The sequence below is a fragment of the Nothobranchius furzeri genome, chromosome 10 (genome assembly GCF_043380555.1).
Source record: "Nothobranchius furzeri strain GRZ-AD chromosome 10, NfurGRZ-RIMD1, whole genome shotgun sequence".
Lineage (NCBI taxonomy): Eukaryota > Metazoa > Chordata > Actinopteri > Cyprinodontiformes > Nothobranchiidae > Nothobranchius > Nothobranchius furzeri.
In genome coordinates, this window is record NC_091750.1 from 70,435,569 (window position 1) to 70,453,709 (window position 18,141).

General features: G+C 41.7%; 2 protein-coding genes across 2 annotated transcripts; both read left to right on the plus strand.

The window, feature by feature from the left end:
- The first annotated feature begins 715 nt into the window (after positions 1–715).
- gjb7 (gap junction protein beta 7) lies at positions 716–9,564 on the plus strand. Its single transcript, XM_015957541.3, has 2 exons — positions 716–827; positions 8,623–9,564. Exon 2 carries the CDS (start codon positions 8,632–8,634, stop codon positions 9,454–9,456), a length of 825 nt encoding a protein of 274 aa, XP_015813027.3. The 5' UTR covers positions 716–827; positions 8,623–8,631; the 3' UTR covers positions 9,457–9,564.
- Positions 9,565–16,209: 6,645 nt separating this feature from the next.
- Positions 16,210–17,645, plus strand: LOC107384330 (tubulin beta-1 chain). Its single transcript, XM_054749026.2, is given in 5 exon segments — positions 16,210–16,312; positions 16,385–16,495; positions 16,570–16,997; positions 17,000–17,554; positions 17,556–17,645. Coding segments are annotated over 4 exon segments (1,119 nt in total). The 5' UTR covers positions 16,210–16,312; positions 16,385–16,434; the 3' UTR covers positions 17,631–17,645.
- Positions 17,646–18,141: the final 496 nt, after the last annotated feature.

The following is an 18,141-nucleotide window of genomic DNA, read 5'->3' on the forward strand; positions in this document are numbered from 1 at the left end:
GTGCTGTATTGTGCTCTGCTGCTATGTTTTATGTTATTGTCTTTTCTGCAAATGTCTGCGTTTGTACGGTGACCTTGAGCGACAGAAAGGCGCCTTAAATCAAATGTATTATTATTGTTATTAGTTGTATAATGTTGTAAACCATAAAATAAATTAAAGACCAATTCAGGAAGAGAACTTGCTTTTTTTTTTGTTCATATTTTGTGCTTTAATCCAGACAAAGTCACTCAGATCGTGAGTAAAGGATGGTTTAAATGCTAAAAACAAATCTACTCTTTGTGAGTGAAACCAAAACTTAAGGAATGAAAACAGAAGGAAAAGGTGAACAGTCTACTGGGAGGTAAGCATGCCAAGAATTAAAAACACAAAAGAAATCTGATGCCTTAAAAGAAACTATAGGAGGACAACTAAAGGCACTGAGGGGTGGCACGGGTTACTAAACCAGCCAAAACCCACAGAACTTCAGATATTTAATGAGCTTATGTTGGAGCTGAAACCTGACAGCTGAGACTGTCCTCGTGCCTCAGGGCTGCATGCATTATTTACTCATCAACTGAGTAACATGATATCCGTCTCACCAATCAGTCAGTGAGACAGGCCAGGTGAGGGAGGAAAGAATAACACAGGTGTTTGTTCTCCACCAGAAAGTCCCTGAACAGGACATCAACGCTCGACACGTGATGTATTTACATGAACTTTTCTCCATACATGATCACTGCTGAGGCTGCAGCTGAACACATGCAGAGGGATGTGGGACTGATCTGAATCTATGTGAAATGACGCTGCTGGTTGTTGGGAGTCGGCTCGGCTGAGGTGCGGCATTTCAGGTGAGTAGAGAGAGGACGCGTTTAGACACAAACTAGCACCTGAACAGGTCAGAAACTCCACCTGAGAAAACCTCAGGTGAGTATTCCATTAAATACGGGTTTGCTTTCCCCATCTGTATGGAGGTAGTTTAGTAGCAAAAGAATGAAAAATTCTTAAAGAACTAATCCAGAATACAGAAAAGTTTTATATATTTAGAATTTTTTGCCATTTAATACAGTTTCTTCCTTAACCAACACTCCTTGTCCTAAACCATTTGAGAAAATTCTCCTTTTTCTTACCACAGACCTTTGAATCTCTGTTATAAAAGCAAATGTTATATTTTAGATCCGTTATCACTTTTTATTATTTCTCTGTAACATTTGAAAATAAAACTTTAACGCCAAAAGAGAACAACTGACATCAGCCGATCACAAGCCCAGCTGGTGAAAACATGACTAGTTCATTTAATTATTTGAATAATTTTTCCTTGGACGTTTTTCTGGTCGTACCTGTCTAGTCAAAATCCCAGAAGTCTCAAATGAAACCTGAGAAGGTAGAATCATCTATGATTGGTAGTAAATGTGTATTAATTAAACAAATCATGTAAGTGATGGGATGAAAGTAGATCCAGTTCTATGGGGTAAAACAAGTGCCAAAATATTAGAGAACAAATTTTAAACAAAAACAAATTTTATGGAAAATGAAAGTCAGGTTTTTACGAAAAATCTGCTGCAGATGAGAAGCCTTGTTTTTTTTAACCAATGTCCCTTTATAGCTCAGAAGGTTTCAGTGTGAACTCTAAAAGCCAGATAACGAAGCCTCTATGGTAAACTTGATATTTTGTCTGTGTCTTTATGTGCTTTTTACATTTTGAATAACCAAACATGATTTTTTTACACATATTTTGACTTAACTTTTTAGATTAGTTTTTCGTTCAGTTTTATAAATATAATATATATATATATATATATATATATATATATCCCTTACCTCACATTAGAGCATTTTTTTGTGCTGACACGTGTATTTTTGTGAATAACTTTGGCTATGTTAATGCAATTTATCTAATTTTTATGGAGGATGTGTATTTTGGAAGGAATTACAAAAAAAAGTTTGAAAAAATATTCAACCTACTTTATTAAAACGTGGAAATCATTTTGTACAGTTAAGCACATTGAAGCATTTTTTTGTGCCATTGACTTTCATGTAAATCATATATTTTTAATTAGCATAAATATTGGCATAATTTTAAAAAATTATGATTGTGCCCGTGTTTACAGTCTCATCACAAATGTAAGAAGCAGTTTTTACTGTTTTTCACTACATGGCATACTTTCTCCATATATAGCAGGGCAATGGCTGACCCAGCATTTAAACTGAATGGTTTAGCTGTATTTCTTTACCTCTGACTGCCCATTATAATACATATTTTGCAAAAAAATGGTTTGTGTGTTATTTAGAGATGCCATACAATAGTTTGCATGTGTGTGTTCTGAATTTTTGGTAATTGTGCTTTTTCAGTGTTCTTTCAAAAAATAAGCCTGACTGAATGTACAAAATTAGCTTATTCTGCAAAATAGCATTTTGACATGTGTTCCTTTGTGTGTGATTGTTCAGGCATGCGTGTATGTAGGTATCAAAGCACTTTACAGATCTTCAAAGGACAGATCTGTGATCATTATCTGGAGTGGTTGAGCAGGTGTGGGCCATGGGAGTGTAGGGGGGGGGGGGCACAGGTTCTCACACTCTGTTGACTTCATGAATATTCATCAAAGGCATGCTATATATCAAAAATCAAAGGATTTTCTGCTAAATTTCAGATACTCATTCACAATTTTACTTTTGCAAAATGTTATTTCAATAAGTACAAAGCATTTGCATGGATGAAAGCTAAGATGAAGGCTGAAAAACTTCAAAGGCATACATTTGTTTTTCAAAACAAATTCCTGCAGAATCGAATTTTGTTTACATTCAGTAGGGGCAGCTTACACAGGTGCACCAATTGACTAAAAGTACATATATGAGACTCAGATCAGGATTCATTTCTTTGAACCGCAACCATGAGAAGAAGATTCAATGTGAATAAAGCCCTGGAGGTGTTTCAGCAGCTTGAGGAAGAGGGAGAGTCAGCCTCATCCTCATCCACGGATGACAGCTCTTGTTCGGATGAAGAGGCTGAAGATCAGGCCTTTACCCCAGGGCCTGATTCAGGGGAAGAAATGGAAGAAGGTTCAGATGAGGAGGTGGTTGCTGCAGAGGAGAGATGGGACCATCCTTTGTGACAATCAAAGAGCGGGATCGCCTGGTCCCCGACACCCGACACCAGGATCCCCTTTCGGGCTCCAGACGTCCGCCATTGTGGGATCACCCGCCTCGCTGTCAGCTACATCCAAACTATTGAGGACAGCTTCGATTTTTTTTTAACTACAACAATCCTAGATGTAATAATAAAATACACCAATATAGAGGGAAGAAGAAAATATGACGATTGGACAGACGTTGACCGCGTGGAACTCCGGGCATTGTTTGGGTTGCTCATCCTCGCTGGTGTGCACCGTTCCCGTGGGGAATCATCTGCCAGCCTCTGGGGGGAGGAAACGAGGAGGCCGATATTCAGAGCCACGATGAGTTTGGGAAGGTTCCACATGCTGACTGCAACATTGCGCTTTGATGACCGCTTGACCAGGGCAGCCCGCCGGTTGGTGCAGCAGGACAAGCTCGCTCCCCTGCGGGAAGTGTGGGACCTCTGGGCGGCCCGGCTCCCTCTCGCCTACAACCCCGGTGAAGATGTCTGCGTTGATGAACAGCTCGTCGGATTCAGAGGTCGCTGCAACTTCAAGCAGTACATGCCCTCAAAACCGGCAAAATATGGCATCAAGCTGTGGGTGGTGTGCGATGTGGCCACTTCTTATGCCTGGGGGATTATTCCCTATCTGGGCAAGACGACTCGAGACGCCCCGGCAGAAAGGGGGCAAGGGAAGCGGGTGGTGCTGGAATTCACGGAGGGTCTGAGCGGCCGCACTGTCACCACGGACAATTTTTTCACCTCGCTGGTTCTTGGAGAGGAGCTGCTAAAAAAAAAAATCTGTCTTGTGGGAACAGTTAGGCGCAACAAGCCAGAGTTGCCCCCACAGCTGCTCCAGATGAAAAGCAGAGCGGTTCTGTCCTCCCTGTTCGGCTTCACCTCCACCGCCACCGCGGTGAGCTACATTCCAAAGCGCCGGCGGAACGTTCTGCTCCTCAGCACCAAACACCATCAGGTTCAGATCCAGGAGGGACCGCAGCAGAAGCCGACCGTAATCATCGATTACAACCGCTGCCAGTAGCGGTTTTAGGCACGGGCAGACAGGGCAGTTGCCCGGGGCGGCATTTTTTCATGACACAAAAGGGCGCACAAGCGCTGAGTAAAAAAAAAAAAAAAGGAAATCTGCGCCTCACCGAGGTTTTCTATTATCGGTTATATGACAGAGTCTGGATTGGAAACAGCAAGTTGGCGCCCCCTGCAGTTGCAGGCGCTCCTGCTGACTGAGAACGTTCACGTGCACCGTGTGTCTATGAAGAAGAGGAAGGGGAGGGGTGCGGCGGGGGAATTCACCTCTGCGTCTTTCCCAAATGAATGAGCGTGCAGGGGCTGAATCAACTGTATTAACATGGCTAAAGTCAATCACATCTTAACGTTCTTCCATATTTCATTCATAATATCATAAACACAGGCCTATCATTCTTTCAGGTTTCTCTGAATTGTGTGAAATGGCCGAATAAAAAAAGGAAAAACTAAACGATTTTGTGGTCACCCCCCCCATCAAGGTCAAATTGTTTAGTCCTGACTAAAGGAAACTTACTGAGTCAGGAGCCAAACAGAAGAGATGAACATAAAAAGGCTAAAACCACCAGGTGCCCCATTCAGGGGAAAAAAAAAAGAAAAAAGAGCAGAAAGATAAAGGTATGTAGCTCTTATGATGCATGTTTTCAATTTTTTGAACCAGTTAACTGGGATTTTAACGGTTAAATGTGGTCAACTAATTGCTAACAGAGCTAATAGGGCTGAAATATTGAAACGAATATTCAAATGGTTTGAAAAAAGTCCTTGAATCGTTTTTTACTGATTCAAACTAGGATTTGTTAAATGCTCGCTGCAGCCTGTGGCCTGCCTGAACAACAACACACACATGTTGATCATGTTCACATAATAATAAATAAAACAACTCTACAAGCAGAAGAAAACACCCCAGTCACCACTAACTATCCTGTTTATTTATTGCAGATGGCTGCACTGATTATTTTTTTTACATGATTTGTTCTGTAAAAGTTGGCTTTTTTGGTAGTCTACAGTTTTTTATGTCAGTTTAAATTACAATTTCAGGGGCAATTCTAAAATATTATGGATCATGAGATCTATTGGAGATCTACCCCAACTTTTGGACTGCTCTGCCAGTCACTGTGGCTCAAGCTGAGAGGAGCTTTTCAAAACTTGATCGAGTCATACCTGAGGTCATCTATGTTTCAGGGGCGGCTCACTAACCTGGCTCTGATTAGTATCAATCACTCAGTAGGGGAGCAGATTTCATGTGATGACATTATTGATGACGTTGCATCAAGGTTAGGTTTTAATTTTAGTTTGTGTTTTCTGTTCTAAGTGCAATGCTGTAGTGATTATCTTTAGTTTGTTATGTGTGAAATATTTGTGCTATTTAGAATATTTATTATCTATTATGTTCATATATTCTTAATATTTAGTTATTGTTTGTTTTTGTATATTTGATTCTATATATTTTGATACAGTATATAATGTATATTGCTTTACATTCTGACAACTTCATAGTAATTAATGTAAATATGTGCAACTTAGAAAAATGAATGTTCAATAGTCGTTCTAATAAACATGCCGGTTTGTAGAAAACATGCGTGTGTTCATGCAGGTGGGGTGGTGTTGTGGTTGGTGGGGGGGCGGTTGGGGGGGGGGGCGCTCAAAGGGGTCCTCGCCCGGGGAGTAATTCGATGTAGAACCGCCACTGACCGCTGCAAAGGGGCAGTTGACAACTTGGACAAGGTAATTTATTTATTTTATTTTGTTTTATTATAATTCACCAACCTAATTGCATATGTAATTTATTTATTCATTTATTTTTATTCCAGCTCGTTGCAACATACAGCTGCCGCCGCAAGACCAGACGTTGGCCCATGTCGCTCTTCTGCAACATGTTAGATGTGAGCGCCTACAATGCCCTGGTCCTGTGGCTGTCTGTGGAACCGGCCTGGAACCAACAGAAGAGGAGCATCCGTCGAAGGCTGTTCTTGCAGGAGCTTGGGACCTCCATGGTGAGACCAGCCCAGGCGAGGCGCACTCGCTTGCCGCGGTCCAGCAGCGCTGCAGCTCTGTTGGAGGTGCAGCAGCAAGTGGAGCCAGGTCCAGCCCAGGAGCAGACAAAGAAAAGATGCCACCTTTGCAGAGGGAAGAGGAGCGTGCATGCACGCTTTTACCATGCATGTGGACAGGCTGTGTGCAAGGAGCACTCAACAGTTGTGTGCTCAGCCTGCAGCTGTTAGCTCACTCCCCTCTGTGTTTCTCTCTCTTTCTCTCTCTCTCTCTCTCTCTCTCTCTCTCTCTCACACACACACACACACACACACACACACACACACACACACACACACACACACACACACACACACTTTTTCTTTGTTCGTGTGCTTTAATAAAGTGTTCAACTGGTCATCTTTGTAAGTGCATTTTTTTGTGCTCTAATGATTTTAACGTGAGTATTTTAGAAAATATGACATTACACAAAAACTACAAAGTGAGCAAAAAATATTTTTATGCCTATTTGTGACACTCCAAGGCTGTGACAACTTACCCACAAAAAAGGTAATCTGGACATAACACACAAAAAATGATTTGATTTTTTCATTTTTTGTACAGTTTTCAAACTTTGGGTTTTGCTAATAAACCTGGCAATAAAGGGGTTAAATCTGAGAAACACACACATATTTTATTATATTTTGTTAGGGCTGAAGCCAAGGATGAAATTCATGTAAAAAAATTGGGACTTATGAAATATTATATAATATTTCTATGGGAAGCTTTCTAAGTGCATTTTTTTGTGCTCTAATGACTTTAACGTGAGTATTTTAGAAAATATGACATTACACAAAAACTACAAAGTGAACAAAAAATATTTTTATGCCTATTTGTGACACTCCAAGGCTGTGACAACTTACCCACAAAAAAGGTAATCTGGACATAACACACAAAAAATGATTTGATTTTTTCATTTTTTGTACAGTTTTCAAACTTTGGGTTTTGCTAATAAACCTGGCAATAAAGGGGTTAAATCTGAGAAACACACACATATTTTATTATATTTTGTTAGGGCTGAAGCCAAGGATGAAATTCATGTAAAAAAATTGGGACTTATGAAATATTATATAATATTTCTATGGGAAGCTTTCTAAGTGCATTTTTTTGTGCTCTAATGACTTTAACGTGAGTATTTTAGAAAATGTGACATTACACAAAAACTACAAAGTGAGCAAAAAATATTTTTATGCCTATTTGTGACACTCCAAGGCTGTGACAACTTACCCACAAAAAAGGTAATCTGGACATAACACACAAAAAATGATTTGATTTTTTCATTTTTTGTACAGTTTTCAAACTTTGGGTTTTGCTAATAAACCTAGCAATGAAGGGGTTAAATCTGAGAAACACACACATATTTTATTATATTTTGTTAGGGCTGAAGCCAAGGATGAAATTCATGTAAAAAAATTGGGACTTATGAAATATTATATAATATTTCTATGGGAAGATTTCTAAGTGCATTTTTTTGTGCTCTAATGACTTTAACGTGAGTATTTTAGAAAATGTGACATTACACAAAAACTACAAAGTGAGCAAAAAATATTTTTATGCCTATTTGTGACACTCCAAGGCTGTGACAACTTACCCACAAAAAAGTTAATCTGGACAAAACACACAAAAAATGATTTGATTTTTTCATTTTTTGTACAGTTTTCAAACTTCGGGTTTTGCTAATAAACCTGGCAATGAAGGGGTTAAATCTGAGAAACACACACATATTTTATTATATTTTGTTAGGGCTGAAGCCAAGGATGAAATTCATGTAAAAAAATTGGGACTTATGAAATATTATATAATATTTCTAAAGGAAGCTTTCTAAGTGCATTTTTTTGTGCTCTAATGACTTTAACGTTAGAAAATTTAAACGTTGGGTAAGGGATATATATATATACATATATCATTATTGGATTGAGATTATAAATATTAGATGTTAAGTGTTATTAAAAATAAGATCATTCAAGATTAAACATTCAAAAATTTTAGGTGGAAATTGAAGCTTTGGAACTTGCTTTTGAAGGAGAAAAGAAAATGAAAAGTGCTTTAGAATTTTTGTAGCTGGAATGAATATTTGACAGATTATTTTCTAACTGCCATTTTTCAAACACTTCGTTCTTTTGTTTGTTTGGTTAAAAGCAAATTTTCAAATTCAAATCTTTTTTTCAATTTTAGTTTCAAATGTATATTTAAGGGTTGTTGTTGTATTTTTTTTTTTTTTTAGCAGGGCTTCACTTGAGTCCTGCAGGAGGTTTATTATTAACTTATTGTTTTGCTGGACCGGTCAGCTCCTGCTTTGTCAGCTGATGATCTTTACCGTAAAGGCTGTTTATATCAGAAAAAAGTGGACAAAAGGTTCAGAGAATGAATATGTAATGTAATCATCAGTTATTGTTAAATATTCAGGCATGTTGCTGTAAATTTGTACATGATCCTCCTTTTTTGTTGCTTCCTTGCAGGCGTGGACGATGAACTGGGGCTTCCTGGAGAACATCCTCAGTGGGGTGAACAAGTATTCCACTGTGATAGGACGCATCTGGCTCTCGGTGGTTTTCGTGTTCAGGATCCTGGTGTACGTTGCTGCTGCCGAGCAGGTGTGGAAGGATGAACAGAAGGATTTTATCTGCAACACAGAGCAACCCGGCTGTGAGAACGTCTGCTTTGACCACTTCTTCCCCATCTCTCAGGTGCGTCTGTGGGCCCTGCAGCTGATCATGGTGTCCACACCCTCACTGTTGGTGGCGCTGCATGTGGCCTACAGGGAGCACCGAGAGGCCAAACACAAGCGGAGACTCTACGAGGACAAAAAGAACATCGATGGAGGCCTTTTCTGCACCTACACCATCAGCCTGATCTGTAAGACTGGCTTTGAAGTGGGCTCCCTGCTGGCATTTTACTTCCTGTTTAATGGCTTTGACGTGCCCATTCTGCTGCAGTGCAGCCAGAGTCCCTGCCCCAACACAGTGGACTGTTACATCGCCCGAGCTACGGAGAAGAAAATCTTCCTCTACATCATGGGCTGCACCTCCATGCTGTGCATCGTTCTGAACATCGTGGAGTTCATGTACATCATGTGGATGCGGATTTGTAAATGCTTCAGTAAGCACTACGTCCCTGTGGAGGAGAAGCCCTACGTCCGCCGCCAGTCACGCCTTTCTCATGAAAACATTGTTTCATCTGAGTTGGCAGCAAACACAAAGGTCTGCAACACGGAGCCTAGAGCTGCGGGTGAGAAACCTGCCTGTCCGGTCTCAGAGGGCAGCGACCAATCAGGAGCTCCCGTCTCAAAGTGAAACCACAATTTGTTTTTTCCAGGAATTCGTTTGACTGCTTCATGGAAACATCCTGCAGAAAAACACATATGAGGACATTTTCAGAGTTATCCTGAAGATGCAATGTGGATAAATCATGAGGAAACTTCTGTTCACCAAAAAAGATGCAAACTTTAGTCAAATTAGCCTCTTTTTCATATTCAGCTTCCTGCTGTTGGCCTAAAAAAACCAGAACAATAACAGGTTTTCCAACTGTGAAGGGATAAAAATACAAGTTTTTATCTAAAGCTGTGTGTCTTTATTGTAGATGAACCATTCAGTGACTCCCACAGCATTTTATATTAAATGTAGTCTGGCCGTGAATGTGAACATTAGTTAGTAAATGGATGGTTCTGTTATAAAGTTATTTTGTTTTTAGTCCATCCATCCATCCATTGTCTAAACCCGCGTGTCCACGTAGGGTTGTGGGTTGGGCCGGTGTCTATCTCGAGTGGTCAATGGGCAATCAGGCGGGGTACGCCCTGGACAGAGAGCCGGTCCATCGCAGTTTGTTTTTAGTCAAAACACTGAAATATTCCCGACTGGCTGTGCGCTCCGCTGAACACAAAGTGTGTTAAATAAAAACTTTGCATAAATGGAGTTTATTTTTATGTGAAAGGAACATTAAAGAGCAAGTCACCCCCAAATCAACTTTTTTGTTTCCTGATAAACTATATAAACGCGTGTCTAATCGTGCTGCAGACACGTGTAGTCAATAGTTTAGCACTTCAGTGTATTTTAGTAAAAATTTTAATTTTCTGCCTAAAACTGTCAGTGTTGTGCCGTTGTCAGGTAAAAACTCTGCACTGCTTTTGAATTTAAATCTGCCATCGCTATTGGCTAAGAGGTACACTAGAATGTTAGCTGGTACCATTTGATGTCACAATGTCGTTGTGAGCCTGTGTGTGTGTGTGTGTGTAGGTGTGTGTGTGTGTGTGTGTGTGTGTGTGTGTGTGTGTGTGTGTGTGTGTGTGTGTGTGTGTGTGTGTGTGTGTGTATTTGTTAGCGGCTCTGCCCTCTCGGTCTGCTAGGCAACAGCATTTGTTGCATTTTTCAAACAGGAAGTGGGAGTTGAGTAAGAATCTAGTAGGGGGTGACTTGCTCTTTAAATAGAATCTGTTAGCTTTTGTTTTCTCCACCCATCAGTAACCCGTCTCTAATGCTTCTATTGTTTCTCATCCCATGTTTTGTTTTAGGAAATTAGGTTTGTAGATCTTTATAACCCTTCATTTAAAATGTCTACACACACACACACACACACACACACACACACACACACATTCATTCATTCACTCGCATTTAAGATAAATCTTCCTGTATGCAAAATTTAAAAGGAGATTAATGAATAAAAAACATAAAAACATTTGTATTTTTATATTTTATGAAAATACTTTTGTCTCGTTTGTTGATTTTTCTGTCTCCAGTATGATTATTTTATTTGTAAATAAAAATATTTGTATTGTGTATTGTATTATTTCACATAAATAAGTTCTCACCATTTAATTGTTCTGCAGCCTGTTGCTCCTCATCTCCTTTCAAGGTCCGATTTAAAGTTTAAAGATACCTGAATCATTGCAAGCAAGCATTATTTTTGTGTTCAAATAAGACTTCGCCAACAGATGGCCATTAGGGTCAAAAAACCCTGGGATTGCAACTTCCAGCAAAATGACACACATTAGACTCTCTTTCAACACTGGCAGTGAGTGAAGAGGTAAACAACAATGTTTATTATTGGTGAAAGTTTTGCAATCATTTGTTACAAATCAGTAAATGCATTTTGTCCTTACGGGCTTCTGCAGAGGACACATGACATCCAATATGGCGTCGCCCAGAGACTTAGACCTGCTTTCATGTAATTTAGAACAGATTTTTATGGTTGTAGGGAGCCTAAGTCTCCTCCCTTTCCGGTCGACTCATGGGTCCCTGAACGGGGCTAAAAACGCTACATGTTCTAATCCGCTTAGCCTTACCCCCTGGATCACACACATGTTGTACTCCAATTGAAATGAAAAGTAATGATGGGTGTTTTGACTACACCTGTCACGTACTTTGAGATTTATCAGCTTGTAAAAGTTTGTAATTAGCATGACTACACACCAGAAGTCGGCACGTCGCATACCGTATGTGACGCCATCACGTCATGTTTTATCTTGAGAGGTGCTATAGAAATAATATTTTCTTCTTCTTCTTCTACCACATAGTCTCCAAACCCGTAGCGTAGCTGCTACTTACCACATGACCATGCAGATTTATGGTGGTTCCTTCCTCCTGTGGGAAGTTTGCGGAACCTACAGACCTTGTCCCTCAGTTTTCTCTGTGTCTGGTTCGATGACGTCACTTTCGTGAAGCGCATTTCTAGTCCTGGACTTATTTTCACACAAAACCTAAAATAGCGTTTCCCCCGTTCAAAAATAAGTGCGTTCTTGGTATCAGAATGTGTCTTTAAAAATCATGGACATCATATGTGAAATCCGTGGCACAAAACAAGCAGAATTAGAAAATAGCTGTTTTTAGCCCCGTTGACTTGCATTCATTTTTTCGTTCTTCCGGGGACCCGTGGTGCGGAAGTAGATGAGCATGACTTAGGCTCCCTATAAGTTGTGAAACTGCCAATTGTTTCATCAAATGGGCATATTTAATTCATTTACAACAACATTTCAATGGATATTTCTAGAAATTAATGGTAAAAACTACACATTGTCACTTTAAAATAAAACAAACTTGTAGTCAGGGCCAGATTAACACTTTGTTGTACCCTGGGCAATAATAATAAAGGGCCCCATCATCACGACCCAAGGATCACCATATTATGTCACAAACAGAATATTTTACTGTAATATGCAGTAAATATACTCAATACTTGAATGCCTGACATCACGTAACCCGCTCAGAGTAACTTTTGACCCACTTCGTGTGGACTGACCAATGAGGAGAGGGTCTTAACTTGAGGCCCTCTCTTCATTGGTCAGTCTGCATGAGACTGACTCTCAACTGACGTTCAGAGTCATAGGCAGCGAAGCGTCTCTGCATCGCAAAAGCTCAGGTGGACAGTATGTTGAATACAGGGTGATCATATTTCCATTTCCAAAAAAGAGGACAGGGGATCTGTGCCTATGACGTCACACTATGGCAACGCCACACAACGCTGGGACCCATTTTTTTGTAAGAACTAAATTAATATCAGATTCTGCCAATAAAAGGGCTCTAAAACAATTCATATGTAAATATTTTGCATATTTATTGCAAAATCTCATTTTTCTGCTTTAGTGCTGCAACAAGGTTTTATTAATAATAAATTATTATACCTTTTGTTTTACTACAGCATCGGTAAGCTTCCTGTGCACGGATTATTAAGGATGCTTGTTTCAGCTGTGAGATTAGACGATAGGATCAATGAAAAGATAAGTTGTCACACACTCCATGGAAACTTTCAGAGAATCAACAAATAGTGGCTTTCAAATGATTGTGTTACTTTTAGCAAGTTTAGAAAAGCAGCAGATGAGACAGCATGTCTGATCATTTAGTTTTTCATCTGATAATATTAGAACATGTCAGTAATGTCTGAGGGGCTTTTATAAACACTGTATAACTAACACTACTGGAGAGGGCATGGATTACACAGAGGCTTCTGGGGAGCCCAGTTATGGCGGTGGGGGGGGGGTGTTCTGTTTTGCCTTGGCCTCCAAAATGTCTTGAAACGGCCCTGGCTGTGTGACTGATTTTGAAGGTGATCTGAATTGTATCAGATGTATAAATATTACATGTGTGTAACTTATTGTTTTATACAGGTAAAAATGTGTAGTGGAGATAAATCTATCTACATTTTACTTTGTTTTCTTATTTTTATTTTACTATTTCCTGTCCTGTCTGTCTCTCATCTTCCTGCATCTCCTCTAAACTCTCCAGAAAAACTGCTGCCTAGATTCTTACTTTTTTACCTCATCAGTTACTTTTGAGCAGATCAAAGGGATCTCCTGACCGCAAAGCGGAGAGCGCGTTTCGACAGGTGATGAGCTCCGCAGTAGCAGAGCGCTTCAGGCACAAATGAGACAGAAAGTAGAGAACATGTGCGGACATGAACGATCGTGTGTTTATTATAGTTTTTTGGTTGCGCCACTTTGAGAATGGACCGTGCGCTGGACGCAGCAGCCTGGAGCGCACCAACGAACAGTGCTCTGCCGCTCTCTGTGCTCTCTGCTCAAAAGAACCCCCGGTACGCTGACAGTCCATAAATGATGTAGAATAGGTAGAAAACATTTTTTTCCAGCTCCCCTGGATGTGTAGGATATACAACTCCCCCATAATTCGATCCCTGCTCCTGGATGAAAAGCCGGACATTTTCATCAATACAAGAACCCCCAGTCCGGACGCCCGGACAGAGAGTGAAAAGTGGACATGTCCGGGGAAAACAGGACGTACGGTCACCCTAGTTTAATATAAAGCGGGAGATTACAGATACAGTATTTTGCTCGTGACCTTGCTGCCCTGGGCCCTTTAGAGCTCGTGGGCCCTGGGCAATTGCCCAGTTGCCCGTATGGTTAATCCGGCCTTGGGTGTCTGTCTTCCTACAAATGTTTGGAAAAAAATAAATAAATAGGCTACTTTGTGAAGGAATTAGGACATAAAATATAATATATAATATTATTCAAGGATTACCAAAAATGCCAGGGGAAATGTGACAATATTCAATTTTTGTGATTTGTCCCACCATATGAACCACGTGACTGCAAGTCGACGAGTTCAAAGCGTGTCGCAACTCTCTACAGTTCTGACCCCACCACACACACACACACACACACACACACACACACACACACACACACACACACACACACACACACACACACACACACACACACACACAGATATAATCTAAAAGATGATCTCTATATTTCAACATTAAATCCTCCATGACATCCAGGATTAGTGCAATCAACAAGCTGAACTAAGGAGTTACTCCAGCATCAGGAAGATTTATTCTGGTAAATTGACGGTTGAATATTTTCCAGAGTTATATCAATAAATACACACGGCAGTAAAACTGTATTGGGACACATGATGGAGCTAAGACCAGCTGAGAACTCGTCAGCTTAGAGCTCCCAGTGGAGCACAGAAATGAAATATTTAAGAAAAGTAAACAAACTGTACCGATTTTGGTTCTGAAGATGAACAGAATCCTCCTCTGTGTCCAAATCGGGTCGGAGGTCTTCTGAGTCAAACGGTCTAAAACATTACAGCAGCCTGATCATCATTTAAATACGTAACCCATCACCTGTCTTCTAGTCCACGCTATCAGCATTATTTTAATTGGTGTGTGTGTGTGTGTGTGTGTGTGTGTGTGTGTGTGTGTGTGTGTGTGTGTGTGTGTGTGTGTGTGTGTGTGTGTGTGTGTGTGTGTGTGTGTGTGTGTTTTCCACTTCAAACACTGGTCTAACCAACCAGACCAGCGTGTCCAGTAACATTACACTTCATGTAGGCTAGGAACATTTCACCTGCTGTGGCCCGGCGGCTTCTGCTCCACATAAACTTTGAGCGTAATCAAATGTCTCTACAGGTGCTTTCTGAGCTGAAGAGGCTATTCTGCCTCAGACTGGATGCGTAATGCGTCTCCATATTAGAGACGGGAACACGCGCTGTTCAGCCAAAGTTTCATAATTTCATAAAAAGAAAATTTTTCCAAGTGACACATCCCTCAGAGAGACCGGGTTTCCAGACCGCTTCAGTGGGAGGAAATCATCGCATGCGCCGTGGTTCTGCACTGCGCTGCGAACCCCTCAGATCTTCAGCCCACTGTCCACCGTGGGCTCTCCGAGCCACGCTGAACACAGTGTCCAGTATAAAGCTCTGATGTTCTGATGGGAATCAAGTTACCTCTGCGATGTAGGTTAACGATTAAAATGTCAGCTCATCCATGCGCATCAGTGTGCGTCGGGGTAATTCTTTCAAAACAACCAACATCCTTGAGTTTATCCGTCAATATGTGGCAAGGCGGAGAAACGAGGGCCCGGGCGGGATTCGATCCCATACTCCCGGGTGAGAGTCATATGCTCTAACCAGTCAGCCAAAGGGACATCCTCTTGGCCAAGTAGCCAGGGCGCATTATCTATCGGGACACTGTGACAGGACACTCACACTGCCACACCTGATTATGAAACTTTGGCTGAATAGCACTTGTTCCTGTCTCCAATGTGGCGACGCATCCAGGAACCTGTCTGAGGAGAAGCCCAGAATCTGACATCCTCCAGCTCAGGAAGCGCATATGATTACGCACAAGCGTGACGCGTCAACCCGGTCTCACAGTAAGACCGGGTTGGACCTGTTCAGGTTTACGCAGACAATCTTTACATTTAGAATTGGCATACAGATGTAAAATTAATGCAGTAAAATATAAAGCATTTTATTTAAATATCCATTCATTATTTTACAAGCACAGAGAGCCGCATCAGATGGATGGAAGAGCCGCATGTGGCTCCAGAGCCGCGGATTGCCGACCCCTGTGCTAGCCTACTTTATTGTCCCCAGCAATTTTTAAACCCCACTCAAGTGTATGGTTATTGTCCCCAGCAATTCTGAAAACAAACTGACGCCCTTGTCTTAGCCAATAGAGCGCGAGGCCGCGCGCGCCGGGCTCTCCCGGCGAGAGACTACCCAGTTAAAAAAAAAAACGGTCAATTCTCTCTGATTGGGTGCGTTTATTTGTATTAAAACGTTTATTATTTCCCCCTTTAGTTCTGGGAGGTGATCAGTGACGAACATGGCATTGACCCAACTGGAACATACCACAGAGACAGCGACCTGCAGCTTGACAGGATTAATGTCTACTACAATGAAGCTTCAGGTTTGTGAAAATGAAGAGTTTAACATCAAGTGTGTGTGTATGAGTGTATTGACGTTTCTGTCTGCCGTGTAGGTGGCAAATATGTTCCTCGTGCTGTTCTTGTTGATCTGGAGCCAGGGACCATGGACTCCGTCAGGTCCGGACCTTTCGGACAAGTCTTCAGGCCTGACAACTTTGTTTATGGTGGGTAATTGACTTTTGGTATATTTTAATCACAAAGACTGTGTGGGAATTAAATCTGCTTTTTGGGTTTTCAGGTCAGAGTGGTGCTGGTAACAACTGGGCTAAAGGCCACTACACTGAAGGTGCAGAGCTGGTTGACTCGGTTCTGGATGTGGTCAGGAAAGAGGCTGAAAGCTGCGACTGCCTGCAGGGTTTCCAGCTCACCCATTCCCTCGGTGGTGGTACAGGCTCCGGTATGGGAACCCTGCTGATCAGTAAGATCCGTGAAGAATACCCAGATCGCATCATGAACACGTTCAGCGTGGTGCCTTCTCCCAAAGTCTCTGACACGGTAGTTGAGCCCTACAATGCCACTCTGTCGGTTCATCAGCTTGTAGAAAACACCGATGAGACCTTCTGCATTGACAATGAAGCCCTCTACGACATCTGCTTCCGCACACTTAAACTCACAACTCCCTCCTACGGTGACCTCAACCACCTGGTCTCTGCAACCATGAGTGGTGTGTGACCACCTGCCTGCGGTTTCCCGGACAGCTCAACGCTGACCTGCGGAAGCTGGCCGTCAACATGGTGCCATTTCCCCGTCTGCATTTCTTCATGCCTGGCTTTGCTCCCCTCACAAGCAGAGGCAGTCAGCAGTACCGGTCCCTCACTGTGCCAGAGCTCACCCAGCAGATGTTTGATGCCAAGAACATGATGGCGGCTTGTGACCCACGCCATGGGCGCTACCTGACGGTGGCTGCCATCTTCCGTGGCCGCATGTCCATGAAGGAGGTAGATGAGCAGATGCTGAACGTGCAGAACAAGAACAGCAGCTATTTTGTTGAATGGATCCCAAACAACGTCAAGACCGCCATCTGCGACATCCCTCCCAGAGGTCTCAAGATGGCCGCCACATTCATCGGCAACAGCACCGCCATTCAAGAGCTGTTCAAGCGCATCTCCGAGCAGTTCACTGCCATGTTCAGGCGCAAGGCTTTCCTCCACTGGTACACAGGAGAAGGTATGGATGAGATGGAGTTCACAGAGGCTGAGAGCAACATGAATGATCTGGTGTCTTGAGTACCAGCACCAGGATGCTACTGCTGAAGAGGAGGGAGAGTTTGAAGAGGAGGGAGAGGAGGACCTGGCCTGAATTTGCTGTTTTGAAGTTTAAATGTTTTTGTCGTACATTTCTGTTTTTCCAAGTTCTGACGTACGTGTTCCAGTTCTGATTTACTTTTCTATGGTGATGCTTCTCGTTACCGAGGCATACTGCTCAAATGTTCTTCATCGCTGTTCTTTGAAGCAATGTCATGTTCTGAGGTCGGAATAAAGTTCTTAAGGTGCATTGGTTGATCTTTAATGCTCACGTGCATTTACACCAGGGAAATATTTGGTTTTATGCTACACTGTAGATGGTCAACCTCTAAGCTACAGCTAAATCTAGTTCATCAGGAACACATTAAAGTCAGCCAAGTCTCTAAAAGCAGGACAGCTAATAAAACATTTCAGGTTCTTGACTATTTGAGTGACAAATTAAGCTTTTTAAATGAGCAGACTGATCAATGCCTGTTTTCTAGGGGAATTCAGCCCTGCATAAAACACCAGAGGAGCGTTCTGGTAGATGAAAGTGTTCCTGGTGCCTACAGGGTCATGTCTGGACT